The 22,287-nt window shown below is 36.5% G+C and overlaps 1 protein-coding gene across 1 annotated transcript in view; it reads right to left on the reverse strand.

The window, feature by feature from the left end:
* The window catches only part of ACTR3 (actin related protein 3), a 72,387-nt gene that overhangs the window by 23,290 nt on the left and 26,810 nt on the right, over positions 1-22,287 (reverse strand). The window contains 4 exon segments of the mRNA NM_001132599.1: positions 4,712-4,819; positions 7,728-7,823; positions 11,653-11,763; positions 22,090-22,214. Coding sequence (NP_001126071.1) covers positions 4,712-4,819; positions 7,728-7,823; positions 11,653-11,763; positions 22,090-22,214 — 440 coding nt within the window.

Below are 22,287 nucleotides of genomic sequence, written 5' to 3' on the forward strand. Positions count from 1 at the left end.
CCTTCATCTGGCATGACAGAATATTAGGGATTGAACTTACCCTCTCAACTTAAAGAGAAAACAGGACAATTTATAAGAAATAAAGGTTTTCAGACATTTGACAATTGGCAGAGTAGGGCAGAGATACTTTCTAAGAAAAGGGAAACAAATAATGTGAATGTTACAAACACTCTATCCTACTGCCTAGGGAGAGCTACTAGGCCACAACAATGGGAAAGAGAACTCAAACAGAACTGGTCTCATTAAGTTAGGGATATAGAATTTAAAGGTCAGAAAGGCCAAAGTGGCTGAAGTTTCCAGGCCAAATTATTGGAGGGGGAGGAGTTGCACCAACAGAGAGCTAGGAAGATGTGAAGAGAGTACCTCTTTAACTGAATACTGATCAGCACATTCCTGTGAGGAAACCATCAAGGTGAGAGAAAGAACCTCTAGAAAAAAGTAGACAGAACAACCACCAGAGCTCACACATAGCCAGAAATAGTTCCTGATCCCACTAGCCAAAGTTGAAAGATGTTTTCAAACACAAGACATGAAGTAGAGTCCTCAGAAGAATATTGCGTCAAGAATGGGGACAAACCAGCCCTGGACAAAAACCTGTTATGGACCTGCTTAATAACATTTAAAAGGAGCCCCTGAGAGGATCAAACTAGTTCCTGGTATCTTAACTATGTCCCAGGAAAAAATCCTAAATACTTATAAAGAACTCCAAAAATACAGTACACAACAATGTATAGAGTGCCAAATCAAAAATTATAAGCATGCAAGGAAGCAGCAAAACACAACACTTAATGAGAAGAAAAATCAAACAATACAGAGGAATGACAAGGACATTAAAACAGCAACTATATACCCCATATAATGAAGAAGGTCAACAATGAGGATGAGGAAGAGAGAAATGGAAGATATAAAAAGACCTAAATGGAACTTCTAAAGAAAAACATACAGTATCTGAAATTAAAAAAATCTACCAGATGAAAAAAAAAACACTAGATGAGATTACAGTGGACTACACAGTGAAGAAAAAATAGTGAATCTGAAGACAGAGCAATAAAAACTATCCAAAAAAAAGAAAAAGATTATAAAAAAAAAATGAACAGAGCATCATGACCTTTGAGATACTGTGAAACAGCCTAATATACATGTGATTAGAGTACCTGAAGGAGAGAAAAGAGGAAGAGGAAAAAATATGTAATCAGTAACAGACAAAAACTTTCCAAATATGATGAAAATTACAAACTATATATACAAGAAGCTCAATGAACCCCAAGGAGAAGAGACATAAAGAAAACTTTACTTAGGTACATCACAATCAAATTACTAAAAACCAATGAACCAGGAATAAAAAGAAAATCTTGAAGACAGCCACCCAAATAAACATTACACTCAAAGAAACACACACAAGAATAACAGCTGACTTATTTTCAGAAACAAGATAAGCCAGAAGACAGTGGAGTGACATCTACAGGGGAAAACTGTCAACATTCTATACCAAGCAAAAATCATCTTTCAAACCTAAAGGAGAATAAAGACTTTTTCAAAGGATGTACAAAAGTTGAAAGAATTCAGAGCCAGCAGATCAGCACTATAAGAAATGTTAAAGGATGTCATTTTGACAGAAGGAAAATGATACTAGGTGGAAATCTGGACCTTCACAAAGGAACAGAAAGCACTAGATATGGTATGTGAATAAAAGAACTCTATTTCAAGGCGGGGCACAGCGGTTCACGCCTGTAATCCCAGGACTTTGGGAGGCCAAGGCAGGTGGATCACTTGAGGGCAGTTCAAGACCAGCCTGGGCAACATGGTGAAACCCCATCTCTACTAAAAATACAAAAAAATTAGCCGGGTGTGGTGGCGCACATCTGTAATCCCAGCTACTTGGGAGGCTGAGACAAGAATCGCTTAAACCCAGGAGGCAGAGGTTGAAGTGAGCTGAGATCGCACCACTGCACTCCAGCCTCGGCGACAGAGCAAGACTCTATCTCCAAAAAAGTTATCTTTTAAAGAAAACTTTTTGCTACTGGGTAAATTGTGTTTTTCCTCCCCACCAAATTCCCATGCTGAAGTTCTAATCTCTATCTCAGAATGTGACTGTTTTTTGGAGATAGGGTATTCAAAGTAGTATCTAGTCAAAATGAATTCATTAGGGTTGCTTTCTCTAATCCAATTTAAGTGGTGTCCTTAAGAAGAGGAGATTAAGACACAGACATGTATGGGGAGGACTATGTGAAGACATATAAAGAAGATGGACATCTAGAAGCCAAGAAGAAAGTCTTCAGAAGAAACCAACCCTGCCAAAATCCTGATACCTATCCTTTCCCACTCCTCACATTGTAGTTATATCACAATTTTTGGTTCTAACCTCCAGACCTGTGAGGAAATAAATTATTCTTTAGGTACCCAGTCTGTAGTACTTTATTATGGTAGTTCTAGCAAACTAATACACCACTCAAAATGAAACAAGTTAACAATGTATTATTGAGTTCACAACATATAAAAGTAAAATGAATGACAATAAAGGAACAAAGACTAGAAGGTCAAAGCTGTTGTATAATTATTATGTATGAAGTAGCAGAATGTTATTTGTAATTAAACGGTGATAAGTTAAAGATGTTTACTACAACCCATACAGCAACCACCACCGAAAACAAACAAATGACAACAGATATAGCATAGCTAATAAGTCAATAAAGAAGAGAAAATGGAATAATAAAAAATACTCCACTAATTCTAAAGAAGGTAGGAAAAGTAAACAATAAAAAGGAATACCCACCCCCACCTTTTTTTTTTGGAGACAGGGTCTCACTCTGTTGCTCAAGCTAGAGAAGCTAGAGTGCAGTGGTGAGATCATGGTTCACTGCAGCCTCAACCTCTCCAGGGTCAGGTTATCTTCCCTCCTCAGCCTCTGGAGTAGCTGGGACTACAGTCATGAACCACCACGTTCAACGAATTTTTGCATTTTCTGTAGAGACAGGGTTTCACCATGTTGCCCTGTTGGTCTTGAACTCCTAGGCTCAAGCAGTCTGCCCACCTTGGCCTCCCAAAGTGCTGGGATTACAGGCATGAGCCACCATACCAGCCAGAATACCCACTCTTAATGTCCTTACTAAAACTCATTCTTTTCCATATTGGTAACTTCTATTCTGCAAATTACCTATTCTAATTATCAACATACTGGTAGTACTGTTCAGATGTGCAGGTGTTAAGAAAAGACTGAAGAAAGGCAGAACCAGGTCAAATCCTAGCCTCACTACCTATTATTTGGTGACCTTAGGCAAGTCGATTATTTGCATTTTATTAATGAGTAAACTGAGGTACTCAAAGAAAAATACAATATTTATCACAGACTGATTTTCAGATTTAAACGATAATTTTAAGATGAACAATTATTTTATGTACCACTAAGAAAGAAAAATAAACTGCCAAGTAAACTAAAAAAAGCTATCAAATGCTGGACACATCCTAATTTCCAAGCTTACTAAAATACCTCCCAAAGGCTACATAAAATCTCATATATCCATATAATGAAATATTATTTGGCAATAAAAAATGAAATACTATACATGCCAAAACATGGATGAATCTTGAAAATGTTCGGCTAAGTGAAAGCACCCAGTTACAGAAGACCACAGTGTTTAACTCCATTTATATAAAATGGCCAGGACAGGCAAATCTAACAGACAAAAAGTAGATTCGTGGTGCCAGGGGCTGAAGGAATCAAGGGGAAATGGGTGGTGACTGTTAATAGATACAGAGTTCCCTTGTAGGGTGATGAAAATGTTCTAAAATTGTGGGGATGGATGGACTTTGTGAATATACTAAAAATCAACGAACTGTACACTCTAAACAAGTGAATTGTATGGTATATGAATTTTATCTTAAGCTATCGTTAAACAATGGCAGTTATTACTAAAACCATTATGACATATCATGAGGGTGAAAGTGGTGGAGGACCAGGAGTCTAATCCAAAGGTAGTCACCCTGAGGATGTAATCTTCACCAGACATTGCCTGATGCATTAAACACTGGAGTGAGAATAAAAAAATAAAGTTCAAAATAATGTAAATCCTTAAATGAGATTCATTATAATATAAAAATTACTTCAAAAGATAAACCTTTCTATATATACCCATTTAATAATAATCAGTATGAATTTTAGTAGTCATTTTGAATTCATTAGGCATAATTTTTTTAAAACTTGATTTATCATTAAGAACTGAAGCACAACGGCCTTGGAAGAAAAATGTTACTTCTGACAATCTAATTTGATGCATTTTTCTTAATATGCTTTATCAAATACAAACCATAAAGCATCTACTAAAGTTCATGTACTTACAACTAACTGTTATACAGTTACCCTGTATACCAGTCTGAAATCTGTTAATTATGAATAAAAGAGGTCATCAAATGGCTAACACACATCCAACTGGAAAACAGAATGAAAGCCATTAATATACTTCCATTCCAGAGATTACAATTCGTAATTTTCTTAATTGCAGTACAAACCTACAGTAAAAGAAACATTTTGAATTGTTTATCAAATTTTTAAAAGGTGAAAAAAACATAGCTATAACTGAACAAATGGCCAAATTATAGCAAAATTTTAAAGTGCAGTATTTAAAGTTTTTTAAAAGTAATATTAATTCGCATAATTTAACTTTGCCAGATGTGTTATTTCATGTTCTGTTCAGTAACTGTAAAATAGCCTTACCACAGGAATGACATGAGTGACACCATCTCCACTGTCTATTACCGTACCAGTCAACGTCCGTTCTCCTACTTGTCTTGAGGTCCAAGATGCAGCTAAGGCAAGAACAGCCTTGAGCACAAAGAAAGAAGAAAGACAAAAAAACAAAAAAAAACAAAAAAACAAAGAGTTAATCGAAAAAAAAAAAAACTAGTTTCCTGGAGTACTTTATTCAATTTTAAATGTAGTATCTGTGGAAAGAAAATACATAAAATTAATTTTGTATTATGCAATAAAATAGCTCACTCCCTACATTTTATTAAGACAAACTTACAGGTTTGCATTTGCTTTTAGGAACATGATTTATAAGATTTACATATTTTATAAAGGCTATTTCTGTCCTAAAGCTAAAAATGTGGAAGATTGCATTAAATAGTATAGAAGTAACTGCCTGTAATCCCAGCACTTTGGGAGGCCGAGGCGGGCAGATCACGAGGTCAGGAGATCGAGACCTTCCTGGCTAACACAGTGAAACCCCGTCTCTACTAAAAAATATAAAAAACTAGCCAGGGGCAGTGGCAGGCGCCTGTAGTCCCAGCTACTCAGGAGGCTGAGGCAGGAGAATGGCGTGAACCCGGGAGGCAGAGCTTGCAATGAGCCGAGATCATGCCACTGCACTCCAGCCTGAGCGACAGAGCAAGACTCCGTCTCAAAAAAAAAAAAAAAAAAAAAAAATTGTATAGAGCTAACTTGCCAGAACTTAAACTATGTCCATGTGGGCTGGCCTGTTACAAACTGCAATGTAAGGCAAAAAGTACACAACCACCCTACCTCCAGTTATTCAACACATATATGGCTATAAACAACTATTACTAAAAGATTACCTTCTTTTTTTTTTTTTCTTTGAGACAGAGTTTCTTTCTGTCACCCAGGCTGGAGTGCAATGGCGCGATCTCGGCTCACCGCAATCTCCGCCTCTTGGGTTCAAGCAATTCTCTGCCTCAGCCTCCGGAGTAGCTGGGATTACAGGTGCCCACCACCACGCCCGGCTAATTTTTGTATTTTCAGTAGAGACGGGGTTTCACCATCTCAGCCAGGCTGATCTTGAACTCCTGACCTTGTGATTCACCTGCCTCAGCCTGCCAAAGTGCTGGGATTATAGGCGTGAGCCACTGTGCCAGCCAGGCCTACCTTCAAATTTTTTTAAGGCAACATGTGTTTAGGACTATATGACATACAGAAAACGCCATCGCACACTTCCAAATACTACTATGATTTAATTACGGAGCAACGTTGATAAAATTCTTCTATGAAAAACCTTGGTACAGACAATACAACACAATTCTTTTTTAAGTGTGAGAATTAAGAAACTAACATAGTTCATTTTTTAAAAAACTAAATTTCTTACAATCCAAGCCTCAAACAAAGTATATGACTAGTAATTAAAAACAACTAAACTTATACTGGCCTTATTTTACCTACCTGGACTATAATAGCTAAAAGGGACCTAGAAAGCTATCTAGGTCACCCTCCTATCTGAACACAAGATCATATTAACACAATCACCACATAATCACTATAGGCTAACAGAACTATACATTATTTTTTGACTATCTTACAATGAAAAATTCCATCCTAATACTAGTTTTTATATATATATATACATATATATATATAGAGAGAGAGTTTAGACTTCATTATGAGATATCTTTCCTCTATAAATAAGTTCAAAATTATCATCTACAACCAAGAATTATCTCTGATCACTTTTACAAGTCTTTTGTAAATAGTTAAGGTCCCAAACTAGAATAGATATGTATCGGCACATCATGTTACAGAAATGTTATTGACTACTGAACATCAACAAAACAGAACAGAGATTAAATAATGAAATTAAGAGCACTCAGAGGCCACTAAGGAAATCACTGAAATACCAAATTACGACTCCAGAGGAATGAAACAAAGCTCATGATGCCAGTGTTTTAAAGTAAGCTTTACCTGACAATATGGTCAAACATAAGTTTATTATATTTAATATAAGATGAGAAGCAAAAACTCCCAAGTGAAAGATGAATTCTCCCAACTCCTCACTTTACTCATATTCTAAGAACTAAAAAAGGGCCTCCCACTCAAGACTGAATTCTTCTATAAAGTTCATGACAGGTGTAAGTGACTCCTTAAATATTTTTAGCAACAGAGAATTTAAAAGGCAGTTCATTAAATTTATGGATTGCATTGAACATTAAAAAGTTCTTTGCTATCCAAGTTAAAATATTCATCCATAATTATCATTTATTGATTCTGTGTACCGTGGAGCTAACAAAAACCAGTGTGATCCCAAGAAAGAGCAAAGTCAGACAGACCTCAGCTGCCTGGTATCACAGCTAACCATTTAACTCTGAATAAGGTGCCTTACAGCTTTAGTTTTCTTCCGCCACAAAAAACAGAAACAAAAATATCTACATTTAATAGAAATAATGAATTAATACACATATAAAGCATTTGTGTTGTCAGGGATTGCCTTTGCTACAAGGAAAAAAAAAAAAAATGAGGTAAGCTCTGATCCTGAGGGATGAGAGAGAAGCTGTTCCATACAGATAAATGTATAAATTAAGAGAAGTGAAATATTAGGGTGTCAAATATACCTAAGGATAAGTCAATCAAAAAAGACTATAATAAAGGACAAAAAGATTTATAAGGATAAATGATAAAGGATTATTTACAAGGATAAATATATATACAATGTTCTTGTCATGGAGTAAGCATTCCATAAATATTAGTTCCTTTATTTCTGTCCTATGAAAGCCCTTGAAATACCCAAACACCACTAACTTACTTTTTTAACACTTCTCTTTTCCTGACTAAAGATCTCCACTTCCCATAATATTACTTCTGAATTAACAATTCAGGAGAGAAGTATAACATGCTTTGACATTATGTTTAAACATTTGCAGAAAAAAAAAAAGTACGTATTTTAGGCAGCAAATTAAACTAGGTTAAAATTTAAGAATCAAACTTAGATAAATATGAACTTGCTTACCTGCACAGCAATGTACAAGCCTGGAACATTGAAGGACTCAAACATTATTTCAGCAGTATATTCCCTGTTTTCTGGAGTATTCAATGGAGGTTCAGTCTATTGAAATAAATAACATTTTAAATAGATAATATCAGATTATTTTGATAACTTTCTTGACAATTTTTAAATGAGAAGTAATTTATTTCAAACATTTTATTTAAAATGCATTAAATTTACAAGTAGAAAGACAGACACAGAGATCAAAGGAAAACTATAGAGAATTCAAACATATCCATACATATCTGAAAACAGTATGGTAATTCACATTTAAAAAAAAAAAAAAACCCTGAATGCCTGTATCATACCACTCATACAGATTAAACATTAAAAAGATATGAAGCAGGGAGAGAGAGGGTTGGAGGTAGGGAAAAGGTGGTCCAGTCAAATCATCCTTTAAATATGGTAATGACAAACCTCCAGAAAAAACATCGATGGTATTTGCCAGTGGCAGAGCCCTCATCTCTCATCTCTAAGTAATGCTTTTAGAAGAACGTCCCCGAACTATACAGGATTACAGTAAATAAGCCGAGATTCTACAGATCTAATGGTACAGCTTTCTGAAAAATGTTATATTAATTTACCTGTTAAGAACATAGAATCAAGATGTTTGCAGAGCACTCTTCTGTTTATGTGACTGCATACATCACTTAGAAACCTCATAGGTTAAGTCTGGGACAAACACACTCTAAAGAAGCAAGGAAGGACTCAGAGATCTGGCAGTCTTGGACTTCATATTTCACCTATGCCTCACGATCACTTAAATCGTTTCAATTTTTAAAGATTAACACTGGGTAAGACCTCTGATTCTTGTGAGTCTGACTGGCAACCTAATAGGTATCTCAAATACTTAAATGTAAAAGAAAAATTTTTAAATTTAAAAGATACAGAATTTTCTTTTTGACCTTAAGGTAAGGAATAACTCCTTAAATTTATGAAGCACAAAACACAAAGGGAAAAAGTGATAAAACTTGAATCCATTAAAAATTAAATATTTTTAAAATTATTATTTCAAAAGAGATATAAAGCAAAACAACTAAGTATACTGTTACCTTACATAAAACCTTTATAAGCTAAACTCCCTGAGGTGTTTAAACTTCTTTAGAAGAGTTCTGGAGCTATGTTTAAAAGTCTGGAGATAATTTACTGATGAATACATACAAAATTAAGTAAACTAAAAACCAAGGCAGTGAAATTATAAACTCCAAGAAAAAAAATCTACATAAAAGATAATCAAAGGACCCCACAAAGGAAAGTATACAAATAGCTAATAATAATAATCATACATGAAAGACTGTTCAACATAATTAGTTATCAGAAAATTAAAATTAAAATTAAAAGCAAATGAAAAATCTTACACACCCACCAGAATGGCTAAAATTTTAAAGACTGACAAGCCAGCAGCACAGTGGCTCACATCTATAATCCTAGCACTTTGGGAGGCCAAGGTGGGCAGATTACTTGAGGCTAGGAATTCAAGACCAGCCTGGCCAACATGGCAAAATCCTGTCTCTACTAAAATTACAAAAGTTAGCCAGGTGTGGCGGTGCATGCCTGTAATCCCAGCTACTCAGGAGGCTGAGGCACAAGAATCCCTTAAACCTGGGAGGCGGGGAGGTTTCGGTGAGCCAAAGATCACACCACTGCACTCCAGCCTGGGTGACAGAGCAAGACTGTCTCAAAAAAAAGTATAAAAGATAAGCCAAATCTTGAATAGAGCAACCAGATTACTAATGCATCACTGGGGGGGTGTGCAAAAAGGTTCAACATCTTGGGAAAAGTTCCCAGGAGTTTCCCTAAAAAAACCAATCAGGTACCTACCCTATGACACTGCAATTCCATACTTAGGTATTTAGACAAGAGAAATGAAAACATATGTCCACAAAAAGTCTTGTAGAAGAAGGTTCACAATGGTCAAATTATTTCATTATAACCAAAAACTAGAACTAAGCCAGGCACGGTGGCAGCATTTTGAGAGGCCATGGCGGGAGGATCACTTGGAGCCCAGGAGTTCAAGACCAGCCTGGGTGACAAAGTGAGACTCCATCTCTAAACCAGAACACATTACCCAGGTGTGGTGGCCCGGGCCTGTGTGTCCTAGCTACTCAGGAATCTGAGCTGGGAGAACTGTTTGAGCTGGGAGGTCAACACTGCAATGAGCCATGATTGGTCCACTGCATTCCAGCCTGAGCAACAGAGCAAAACCCTGTCTTAAAAAACAAAAAAAAAGAAAAAAACTAAAAATAGCCCAGGTATTCATCAACAGGAAAACGGATAAAGTGAGGCAAATTTATACAATGGAATACTACCCAGCAACAAATCACCGGTATATGCAACATGAATCAATCTCCAGATTATGCTAAGTAAAAGTGTTTCACCAAAAGGCACATATTGCATGATTCCATTATTTGACACTCAAACATGGGCAAAGCTAATCTCAGATGAAAAAGAAACAAAACAGTGGTTGTCACTAGGGCACGGGGGCAGAGATTAATTACAAAAGGGCACGCTAACAGTAATTTCTCTATATCTTGGTAAGAGTTTAGGTTACACAGATGTATGTAACTGACAAAGACTGGACAAACCACATCATGCAACCTGTAGGTCAAATAGAGCCCACCACCTGTTTTGGTAAAAAAAAAATTTATTGGAACACAGACATACCTATGAATTTAAGTATTGTCTATGGCTGCTAACATGCTACAACAGCACAGCTGAGTAGCTGTGACAGGGACCATTGTATAAAAAGTTCTCATTAAGTTTCCTCAGGGACTATAACCCCTGCAAAGCCAAAAATATTTGCTATCTGCTCCTTTAGAAAGTTTGCCAAACCCTGGTCAAAATCCACTGAATGGTGCAGACCGGTGATTTTATGATATGTAAATTTTATATGAAAAGAATAACCATACACAAATGATAGCTCCAGTTGATGAAATACGTGCTAAAGTATTTAGGGGTCAAACGACTCCCATTTGCAACTCACTTTGAAGTGATTTAAAAACTAAAATGAAGTGAAAGATGGATAGACGTCATGAAGCAATTATAGCCAAATGTTAAGGTTAATCATCGAATCTAGATTGTGGGTGTATGAGTGTCCATAGTATGGTTCTTTCAACTTTATAGTCCATCAAAATCACCGAAAGACACAGAATATTGATTTAACCAAAAATTGTGATATAAATACAATGCGAGGAGTGGGAAAGGGTAGGTATTTTGTGTCGAGGGAGAGAAAAGGAAAAAAGGGAAATTCTCATTTTTCCTATTAGGAAGTTGGTAAATAATGTATAATATTTTTAAAAACATAAGAAATAAAAAAAATGTTAAATAAAAGAAACATCTTAAAAGATTACTACCAGGGCAACCTTTATTAAAACTGAAAATGTTTGCCTCTGGGGAATATGAACCAAAGGTTGGGAGACGTAAGAAACGAAAGTGTTATTTTGTTGTTTTAAATCTTATAAAGTCATTTGATTTTTTAAGTTATGAACATGTATTGCTTTAACAAAAAGATGTTTAAAAGTTAAATTATATTGTATTTTTGTTATGAAGAAATACCAATGATATAATAATCACACTATGGTTTTTTAAGCAGAAAAGGAAGTGCCACAGGTTTCCAACATTTTTCTGAACATTACTTACTGTTCCTATCATAAAGATTAGATATTAACTACCAAAAGCACTTCTTAAGTGTTTAAAATGTGGTGCTTTGACATACTACTATTCTCCTGTAGCCATAACTAGATGGTCTTAAAGATGATACAGCTTTATTACAAAGTCATTTAGACATATGACAATTTAATAACCAAAGTATACCAAAGAAGTGTGATGAAAATGTTCTCATTAAGTGTATTCAAAAATTTCCTCAGTGAAATTATAACTTGTAACTTACCAAAAGAAAATAATGGTCTTCAGGTTCTGCCCTTAAATATTTAAAGATCACTTGCTCCATAAACCTTTCCATTAAGTCCCAATCTTCAACTATACCATGGCGGATTGGCCACTATTAAAACAAAAAGGGAAATACAAATTAAATCTTATTAATATAAAAAATAAATAAAAATACAACAAAGGAAATATTAGATCATTAGCGGGTATTAGATGAGGATATATTCATCGGTGTGATACTACAGAACATCCTTAAAAGATGTGTACTTAAGGATTTAAAGATAAATTAGTTCAACAACACATTGTCGGATGGTTCAATAAAAACAAAGTGAATATGTCAAAATGTTAAAAACTGTTAAATCTAGATGGAAGATCATTGTACTAGTCTTTCTAGATTTTAAAAGTTTTGTAATAAAAGGATAAGTTAGCCTACAAAACTTAAGCCTAAAAAACTATATTTTATCACAATTTCCTTAATTTTTAATGCATTAGGTCATTAACAAGTATTTGTTGTATGCCAAATATAAAAAGTGCACCTGGTAAGCACATACCTAGAATAATCGTAAGAATCAAGCATATAAAATGTTATAAGAAAAGTTTTATAAATGTTTAAGAGTCATGCTTCCAAAACTGTGTGCCAAGATACCTACTATGATTTGGATGTGGTGTGTTCCCACCAAAACTCATGTTAAAATTTAATTGCCAGTGTTATAGTTTCGAGGGGTGGTGGGGACTTTAAGAGGTGATCAGGTCATTAGAGGAATTAATGCAGCTCTCAGCAGGACTGAGTTAATTCTCCAGAGAGTTGAAGGCAGGCTGTTATAAAGTGAGGCTGTCCCTTGTATTTTGTCCCTTTCTTCTTCCATTCCCCAACATGTTATGAAGCAGCATGAGGTCCTTACCAGAAGTCGATCAGATGTGGCCAACTCATCTTGGACTTCCTCACCTCCAGAAGCACGAGCCAAAATAAACCTCTTTTCTTTATAAATTACTCCGTCTCAAGTATTCATTACAGCAACAGAAAATGAACTAAGACAGCACCCCAGTGTACTACCATAAATTCACAAGGGCGCCACAAAGTTATTTTAAATTTTCCAGGGAAATACAGTGTTACTCAACATCAGTTGGACACTGCATGATCTACAAGTCACAGTAATTCAGTTTCAACAATAAATCAAACTATTATATATTCCTTTCAATGACATTATTTCTTAGAGAAGTTGGTTTGTCAGCAGTTGCTGGCATAAAAACCAAGTTATCACATAAAATAACATCGATGTAAAACAAGAAATCAGGGTGGCAATGTCCCATCTGGTTCCAGGTTTGAGAAGTTGTGCAATGCCTAAGCATCCTAACAGAAATGTGATTACTCAGCAGTGAAATAATATTTCCAATTTAAGCATCGTATTTTTTTTCAAGTGGCTACTAAGTTGCCTGGACCTAGGTATTTAATAAACAGAACTATCAGACATTTCTTTTGATCTAGGTGGCACAGTGAAAAATGTTACTGAGACACTAACGGCACTGAGAAAGTTTGTGAACCTCTGCAACAGAATATAATTCCATGAACATAATACACATTCAATACTTAAAGTTAAACAAATTAATGAACAAAGAAATAAATACCTTGCAGTATCAATCCCTAACATCTACTTCTTACTCTAGTTTCCACACTACTTTTTAAGGCATTATACTTATAAAAGGACTTCTACTCCCCAGTTTGCTTTAAGGAAGGAAAAAATTGCAGTTTACTGTATCATTCAATTTTTAACATTATTGGAAGTTCACAAATTTAAATGTTTTAAGTATTATTTATTCATCAATTATTACTGTGTACCTACTGTAAGCCATTGGCACAAATGGTAAGGACACAGACATCCTGCACACAAAAAACTCAGTCTAGTAAAAGAAATATATACGAACAAATAGTACACTACAGGTTTTTAAAAAAATAAAGTTCCGACTGGGCGTGGTGGCTCATACCTGTAATCCCAGCACTTTGGGAGGCCAAGGCAGGCAGATCACCTGAGGTCAGAAGTTTGAGACCAGCCTGGCCAACATGGTGAAACCCCGTCTCCACTAAAAATACAAAAATTAGCCAGGCGTGGTGGTGCATGCCTATAATCCCAGCTACTCGGGAGGCTGAGGCAAGAGAATCACTTGAACCCAGGAGGCGGAGGTTGCGGTGAGCCAAGATCACTCCGCTGCACTCCAGCCTGGGTGACAGAGTAAGCCTCTGTCTCCAAAAAAAAAAAAAAAAAAAAAAAAAAAAAAAAAAAAAAGTCGGCACGATGGCTCACGCCTGTAATCCCAGCACTTTGGGAGGTTGAAGTGGGTGGATCATTTGAGGTCTGGAATTCAAGACCAGCCTGGCCAATATGGTGAAGCCCCATGTCCACTGAAAATACAAAAATCAGTCAGGCATGGTGGCAAGGACCTATAATCCCAGCTACTGGGGAGGCTGAGGCAGGAGAATCTCTTGAACCCAGGAGTCAGAGGTTGCAGTAGGCCAAGATCACATCACTCCACTCCAGCCTGGGCAACAGAGTAACACTCTGTCAAATAAATAAATAAATAAATAAATACATAGTTCCTTGAATAAGATGACCACCTTGTTTTGTGAGAGAAAAGGTTTCACTGAGAAGGTCATATCTAAGCTGGGTCTTAAAGTAGCAACATTCTCAGTTCTGTTTTCTGGGTTTTTTTTGGCAGGGGAATGAGAGGTATGGAGGAACTTGTGGAGAACAGAAAAAGATGTATAGAAAGACAAACACTGCATGGTATACGAAAACAAAACTGAAGTTATCAATGAGAAATGTATGTGCCAAAAGATTTGAGGTAAGGTGTGTAGAGAGATATACCAGTTCTAGATCAAAGGGACTAGATTCTTAAAAATTTGCCTTGTATTTAGGTTTTACTCTATAAGAAATAAAACAGCTGAGAAATTTTTAAGCAGGGGAATAAGAACAGCTTTAATTTTTAGGAAGACTATTATAGCAGCATTGGGAAATCTCAAATGAAGCTTAACAGAACCAAGTAAGAACAAGAGTACCAATAGTGGTATGGATGACACTGGGCCACATTGAAGATTTCTCAGTCAATAAGAATAAGAAAGGGCTGGGCATGGTGGCTCACACCTATAATCCCAGCACTTTGGGAGGCCAAGGTGAGAGGATGGCTTGAGCCCAGGAGTTTGAGACCAGCCTAGGCAATGTAGTGAGACCCTGTCTCTACAAAAAAAAAATTTAATTAGCCAGGTGTGGTGGCACACACCTGTAGTCCCCGCTACTCAGGAGGCTGAGGTGGAAGAATCACTTGAGCCCAGAGGGTCAAAGCTGCAGTGAGCCAAGATCTCACCACTGCATTCCAACAAGGGCAACAGGGCAAGACACCTGTCTCAAAAAAAAAAAAAAGAGAAAAAAGTCAGAAGATGCCAATAGGTTTCCAGCTTTGAAGTTAGGATGGGCAAGATCCATTAATCAAAACATAAAAATTGTGTTTTGTCTGATCTTGGAATAAACAAGAGTGGAATATATATAATACATTTTGTTTTAGATATACTAAAACTCAAAAGCCAGGAAATAGGTAGGTGAAGATGTAGTCAAGGAACTGAAAGTAGAGATCTAGTCTGTGGTTGCAGACAAAGGAATGGATGAGATCACCTAGAGAAAGTCTTTAATGAAAGAATAAAAGATTGAGTCACACCATTTTATGAGAAGAGAAAAAAAAGAGAACTGAAAGCAGTGCCTGGAGAAACCAACGTTTGAGTAGTAGGTAACGGAGAAATCAGTGACAATAGAAACAAAAAATAAAAACACAAAACAGGCCAGGCGCGGTAGCTCACACCTGTAATCCCAGCACTTTGGGAGGCCGAGGCGGGCAGATCACGAGGTCAGGATATCGAGACCATCCTGGCTAACACGGTGAAACCCCGTCTCTACTAAAAAATACAAAAAATTAGCCGGGCGCGGTGGTGGGCGCCTGTAGTCCCAGCTACTCGGGAGGCTGAGGCAGGAGAATGGCATGAACCCAGAAGTCGGAGGTTGCAGTGAGCTGAGATCGCACCACTGCACTCTAGCCTGGGCGACAGAGCCAGACTCCGTCTCAAAAAAAAAAAAAAAAAAATGTTTCCATGTTAGGAAGATAACCATTAGAGTAATCCTGCAAAAGAAAGACAAATCAAGAAGGATGAAAACTGTTACATATAATTGGATTTAACAAAGAGCATATCAAATATCTTGAGACTCACTAAGAACTGTCGTTTTAAAAGGAAAGAGAAAAATAGCTAAATTGCTGAGGACAGAAGGTAGGAATAAAGATTGAGAGAAGTTTTGTTCTGGTTTGTTAGTAGCACTTAGAAGACTTAAAAATGCGTTTAAAATGAGTGGACAGAACCAGTGGAAAGGAACTCTGGCCTCTCAACTGACTGACTTCATCACCTTCAATGGTATCTCTTTTCCATTTTGGCCACAGTATAGATCTTATATCATCATCACTATCACCTTTCAATCCCTGAAATGCAGGTATACCCTTCTCTGATCACAACCTCTTATTATTCTAGCATACTCAACCACCTCAAGAGATCTCTTCTGAACACCAATTAAGACTTTTGGTCCACTGATTGCTTTAATTATTCCCTAGCCATCAATATACACAGTCTAGACTTTGATCCATCACCTTTATTTCACATATGCTTTTTTCATCCCATCTACCAAAATCCAACCCAGCATATATCCCTAACATAAATTTGCCTATATCCAGAATGCTGATTATACTGCAAAAACATTTGTAACTAGGGTGCTAAAACTAAGAATTCATAATCATTATTCTCAAATGGACCTAACCTTGCCTGGCAAGCCTTTGCTCTTCTACTCTGTTCATCTTTACTCTTCACAATGATGATTTTCAATGCCGCCCCTACCACTAAGATTTCACCTTCTCCCCACATCCATTCCATGACCAGCAGATGATGCCACTACGTATTTCACAGAAGCAGCAGAAGCCAACAGTCAGGAATTCAAATCTGTAAAATGGATTCCAAATCTGTAAAATGGATTCCATACTTACTCCTTTTTCTCATTTACTTCCATTATAATGTAAGATATTCCTCATGTCAACTCAGTCATCTGTGTTCTGGATCTCATCCCTCCAGCTTTTTCAGAGACCTTGATTTTACCTTATCTTTCCTGTTACTTTAATCTCTTTCTAATAGTTCTTTCATATTAGCATTCAGACATGTCTTCCATCTTAACGTTGAAACGTGTCTCTTCATCTCTCTCTCCCTCCCAATCACAATTGAAACTCAATGAACAGTACTCTTACTGTTACTTTTTTCCTGGCCTATCACTCAAAAGACTATTTTCATCTAGCCCAACTACTCTTCTAAAACTATTCTCATTCAGGTTACAAATGACCACCTTGTAGCTAAAGATAGCAAATTATCCACGGGCTCTAGCTCATCTCAGCACCATTCTACAGTGTTTACCTCTACATATCTACCCATGCATTCTCAGTCTCTTTCGCAGACTTTTCCTCCTCTACTCAAACCTAACTGGCACACTGCTCTGTCTTAGTTCTCTTCCCCTGTGATACGTTCCCCTAGGTAATCCCATCCCCTCTAAGGTAATTGACACCTTCTGAATCTCTGTCTCCAGCTCTGCCTTGTTTCTTACCTCCAAAATCCACATATTTGACTCTATCAAAATCTCAGATGTCTCACAAGTACCTCAAACACAATGTGTTCAAAATTAAACTTATTTTCTCCTCTCTACACCACCCAGTCAAAAGTGTTTCTCCTTATGAAACAAAAACTCTAGCTCTCATCTTATACAAAAATCAACCCAAAATGAATTAAAGATTTAAATCTAAGACCCAAAACTATAAAAGTACTAGAAGAAAACTTAGGGAAAATCTCTCACAACATTGGTATGGGAAAAGACTTTACAAATAAGACCTCAGAAGCACAGGCAACAAAAGCAAAAATAGACAAATGGGATTATATTAAATTAAAACGCTTCTGTGAGGAAAACCATCAACAGAGGGAAAATACAAGTTATGGAATGGATGAAAATGCCTGCAAACTGTACATCTGACAGGGGATTAACATCCAGAATATATAAGGAACTCAATTCAACAGCAAGAAAAAAAAAAAACAAAAAAAAACACTGATTTTTTTAAAAGGGCAAAAAATCTAAATAGACATTTCTCAAAAGAAGTCACATGAACAGCCAACAAATACATGGAAAAAAATGTCCAACATGACTAATCATCAGGAAAATGCAAATCAAAACCAGAAAGAAATATCATCTCACCACAGTTAGAATGGCTATTATCCAAAAGACAAAAAATAACAAATGCTGGCAAGGATGTGCAGAAAAGGGAACTCATATATACTGTAGAGGGAATGTTAATAGGTAAAGCCACTATAAAGCATAGTACAGAGGCTCCTCAAAAAACCACAAATAGAACTACCATATGATCCAGCCATTCTGCTATTGGGTATATACCCAAAGGAAAATAAATTACTATATCAGAGATACCTGCACCCTCATGTTTATTGCAGCACTCTTCACAATAGCCAAAATATGAAATTAACCTAAGTGTCCATATGGATATGTGTAGTATATATGCACAATACTATTCAGCCATAAAAAAAGAGTGAAATCCTGTCATTCCTGGCAACACAGATGAGCCCAAAGGACATTAAGTGAAATAAGCCAGGGACTAAAAGATAAAAAATTGCATGTTCTCATTCATGTGCAAAAGCTAAAAAAATTGATTTCATGTAAGCAGAGAGTAGAAAAGTGGTTACTAGAGGCTGGAAAGGGTAGGGGAAAGAAGGGAATAGAGAGAGCTTGAATAAAGGATACAGAATTACAGCTGGATAGGAAGAATAAGTTCTAGTGTTCTATAGCACTATAGGATGACTACAGTTAATTTATTATATATTTTCAGATAGTTAGAACAGAGAATTCTGAATATTCTCAACACAAAAAAATAAATGTTTGAGGTGAATATGCTACTTACATTGACTTGATCACCACACATTGTACATATCAAAATATCACTACGTACTCCATAAATATGTACAATTATTATATGTCAAGTAAAATTTTTTTAAAAGCCTGGCACAGTGGCTCATGCCTGTAATCCCACACTTTGAGGGAGGCCAACGTGGGAGGGTCACTTGAGCCCAGGAGTTTGAGACGAGCATGGGCAACAGAAGGAGACCCTGTCTCTATAAAAAATAAAATAAAAGGCCGGACGCAGTGGCTCCACCCGTAATCCCAGCACTCTGGGAGGCCAAGGTGGGCAGATCACCTGAAGTCAGGAGTTCAAGGCCAGCCTGGCCAAATGGTGAAACCCCATCTCTACTAAAAACACAAAAATTAGTCGGGCGTGGTGGCACCTGCCTGTAATCCCAGCTACTCAGGAGGCTGAAGCAGGAAAATTGCTTGAACCCAGGAGGTGGAGGATGCAGTGAGGTGAGATCACGCCACTGCACTCCAGCCTGAGAGACAGAGCAAGACTCCATCTCAAAAATAAAAATAAAAATAAAATAAATTAGCGAAGCATGGTGGCACATGCCTGTGGCCCCAGCTACTCAGGAGAGTGAAGTGTGAGAATCTCTTGAGTCCAGAAGTTTGAGGCTGCAGTGAGCTGTGATTGTGCCACTTCACTGCAACCTAGGTGACAAAGTTGAGACCTTGTCTCAAAAAAATAAAATAAAATAATTTTTAGATGTTTTCCCTTTAACATTCTCAATTTCAGCAGATAAGGGATAAATAAGACTATCTCGGAGCTGGGAATTACCCTCAATTGATACATCTAGCTTATCACCAATATCCCATTCATCACGCCCTGTTACTCTTTAATTATCCACTTTTTCCTTGTCAAAACAAACAAAAACCTCCCATAAATCTAATCAGACTTCTATTTAACTACCATTTACAACAAAAAAAAGTAAATATAGGAAGTAGGGTACCATGTTAAAATGACCCAATGAGTATGTAATCATCAGAATCCCTAGAATATAGGAAATTTTACAAGACATCTCAAGTTTTTTTCCATAAATAAATGGCAAGAACAAAAAAGAAAAGAAATATAACACACAGGGAAAATAACCTATAGATAAAAAGAGACTTAAGAGATTTATCAACTAAATCCAGTGAGTAGACCACACTTTAATGTTGATTCAAACAGAATAACCAATATAGTAAATAATCAAAGAAATTTAAGCAATGACTAGATATCAGACAAAGAAACTGCATACTAAATTAAGGTGTCATATTTATCTTTTTTAAAAGTCTTCATATTTAAGAGTTAAGTATTTGTTAAGTGAAATAGTATGTACAATTTAAAATAATTGGAGGTTGGAGGTGGAAAGATTATAGACAAAATGAGACTGTCCATAGATTATAACCGCCAAAGTTGTGTGATAGGTACACGGGGGTTCATAATATTATTTTCTGTTCTTTGACAGGTGAAGTTTTCCACAATAAAAGTTAAATGTGTGTGTGATTGCAAATACACAATTTCCATTTCTATCCCCACTGCCATCACTAATACCTCTTGCTTAGATTATAGCAATAGTCAATTATCTGGTTTTCCCAGAATCATGCTTACCTTACCCAAATAATTTCTCTTCATTGTCTATGTGGCCTGAGTAATCTTTTCTAAGTAAAATAAGCCAACATATATTGAGTAATCATTATGTTCAAAGCACTAGAGTATAACAATTTCTTTATACACATCTCCTTAAGCCTTATAACAATACTGACCAAGGCGTGGTAACTCACATCTATAACCCCAGCACTTTGGCAGGCCAAGTGGACAAATTGCTTGAGCCCAGGAGTTCAAGACCAGCCTGGGCAACATGATGAAACTCCGTCTCTACCAAAAATACAAAAAATTAGCTGGGCATAGTGGAATGCATCTCTAGTCCAAGCTACTCGGGAGGCTGAGGTAGGAGGATCACTTGAGACTGGGATATCAAGGCTGCAGTGAGTCATGTTCATGCCACTGAACTCTATCCTGGGTAACAAAGAGAGGCTCTGTCTTAAAAAAAAAAAGAAAAGAAAAAAATTCTGAAGTACTAATAATATCTCCATTTTACAGATGAAATCAAAATTCAGAAAGGTTAAGTCACTGAATGATATCACAAAGTTAGAAATTAGCATAGACAGGATTCAAGTTCAAACAGGTAAATTCCAATATTTGCACTTTAAGCGCAAAAATTATTCCTCTAGGTATACTCATTAAAGTTGCCTATAGGATAGGGTTCAAATTCTTTAACATGGTCTAACAACACTTTCAGTGCTCTTTCCTGGCCTACCTATCCAGCCTCCTCACTTCTTTCCACCTCGTTCTCCATGCTTCAGGCATATTGGTCATGCACTTCTAGTCCCTCTCATACTGTAAAGCCTTTTCATATATTGGTTTCTCTACCTAAAACAACTCAGCCTGCCCACCTCAGCAGCTAACTCCTATCTTATTCTTCAAGCCTCAGCTTAAAGATTTATTCCTCGAGGACATTCCTGATCCCCCACACTAGGTTAGCTACTCCTGTGATACATACAGAGAGCACTGTGTGTGTGTTTCCCTTTTTCTAACCCCCAACACACTTGTAATTATTTTTGCAATGTCTTCCTTTCCACCACATTATAATAGCCTTGCAGTCAAGGGAATTTTCTTATACACCATTTTACTCACGATACTTGGCAAAGTACTTTACACATGGTAGTTGTTCATTAATGAATAAATTATGAGAAGGGAAGAAGTACAAAGGAGGATATTTGCAAATCAGACAAAGTCAATATCAAAAAATAAGATGATAAAGGTCAGAATAGCATTTATTTTTTGGTGGGACTGGAGTAGTGACTGTGTGAACAAGTACAAGGAAAGCTTCAGGGTTACTAGGTTTGTTCTGTATCTTTACCTGTTATGGTTACAGTCATAAAAATTCTTCGAACTGTATAATTAACACTTACATACTTACACCTCAATTAAAAGAGGGAGGGAAAAGGGTAGAAAAGAAAAAGGGAAAAAGAAAAAGAGGGAGAGAACAGCACTTACAGATGGCATAAACTTCAAAAAAGAGAAAAATGGTATAAGTTTGAATAAAGATGGGGAAAAAATGTTTGCAGAAGTAGCAATGTGGAAGTAAAGCTAACTTTATTGAGGGCCCTGAGATCCAGTGGGTGTGGAAAAATAAATGCTGCTCATTTGAAAGGGCTAAAATTTTCCTCTTAGGGGTTATTTAAAAAAAGAAAAAAAAAAAAGTTAAAGCAACAGGGAAGGATGCCACAGGGAAAAAGAAATTTCTACTGAGAAAAGGTTTGAGGATATTAATAAGGTCTATTATACAGTGAATTCCAGAGGGCACAAGCATTGAACAAACTATTTTTTGAAAATGTTATTTATGCAAATCATAAAAACATACCTTTGTTGCATATGTAGGTTTTTCTATTGCTTCATCACCAATGAAGAAGTCTAGGTCATCAACACCTTTCATCACCCTCCTTTGAGCTTGATCACCCACTTTTGCTGACTCCTTAATAGCAATACCTTTAAAATAAGTTAGACATGTCAAAGAATTCATTTTCTTCCAATAAGAAAAACTTTTACCTTACACTTCTCC

Source organism: Pongo abelii, chromosome 11 (genome assembly GCF_028885655.2).
Source record: "Pongo abelii isolate AG06213 chromosome 11, NHGRI_mPonAbe1-v2.0_pri, whole genome shotgun sequence".
Taxonomy (NCBI): Eukaryota; Metazoa; Chordata; class Mammalia; order Primates; family Hominidae; genus Pongo; species Pongo abelii.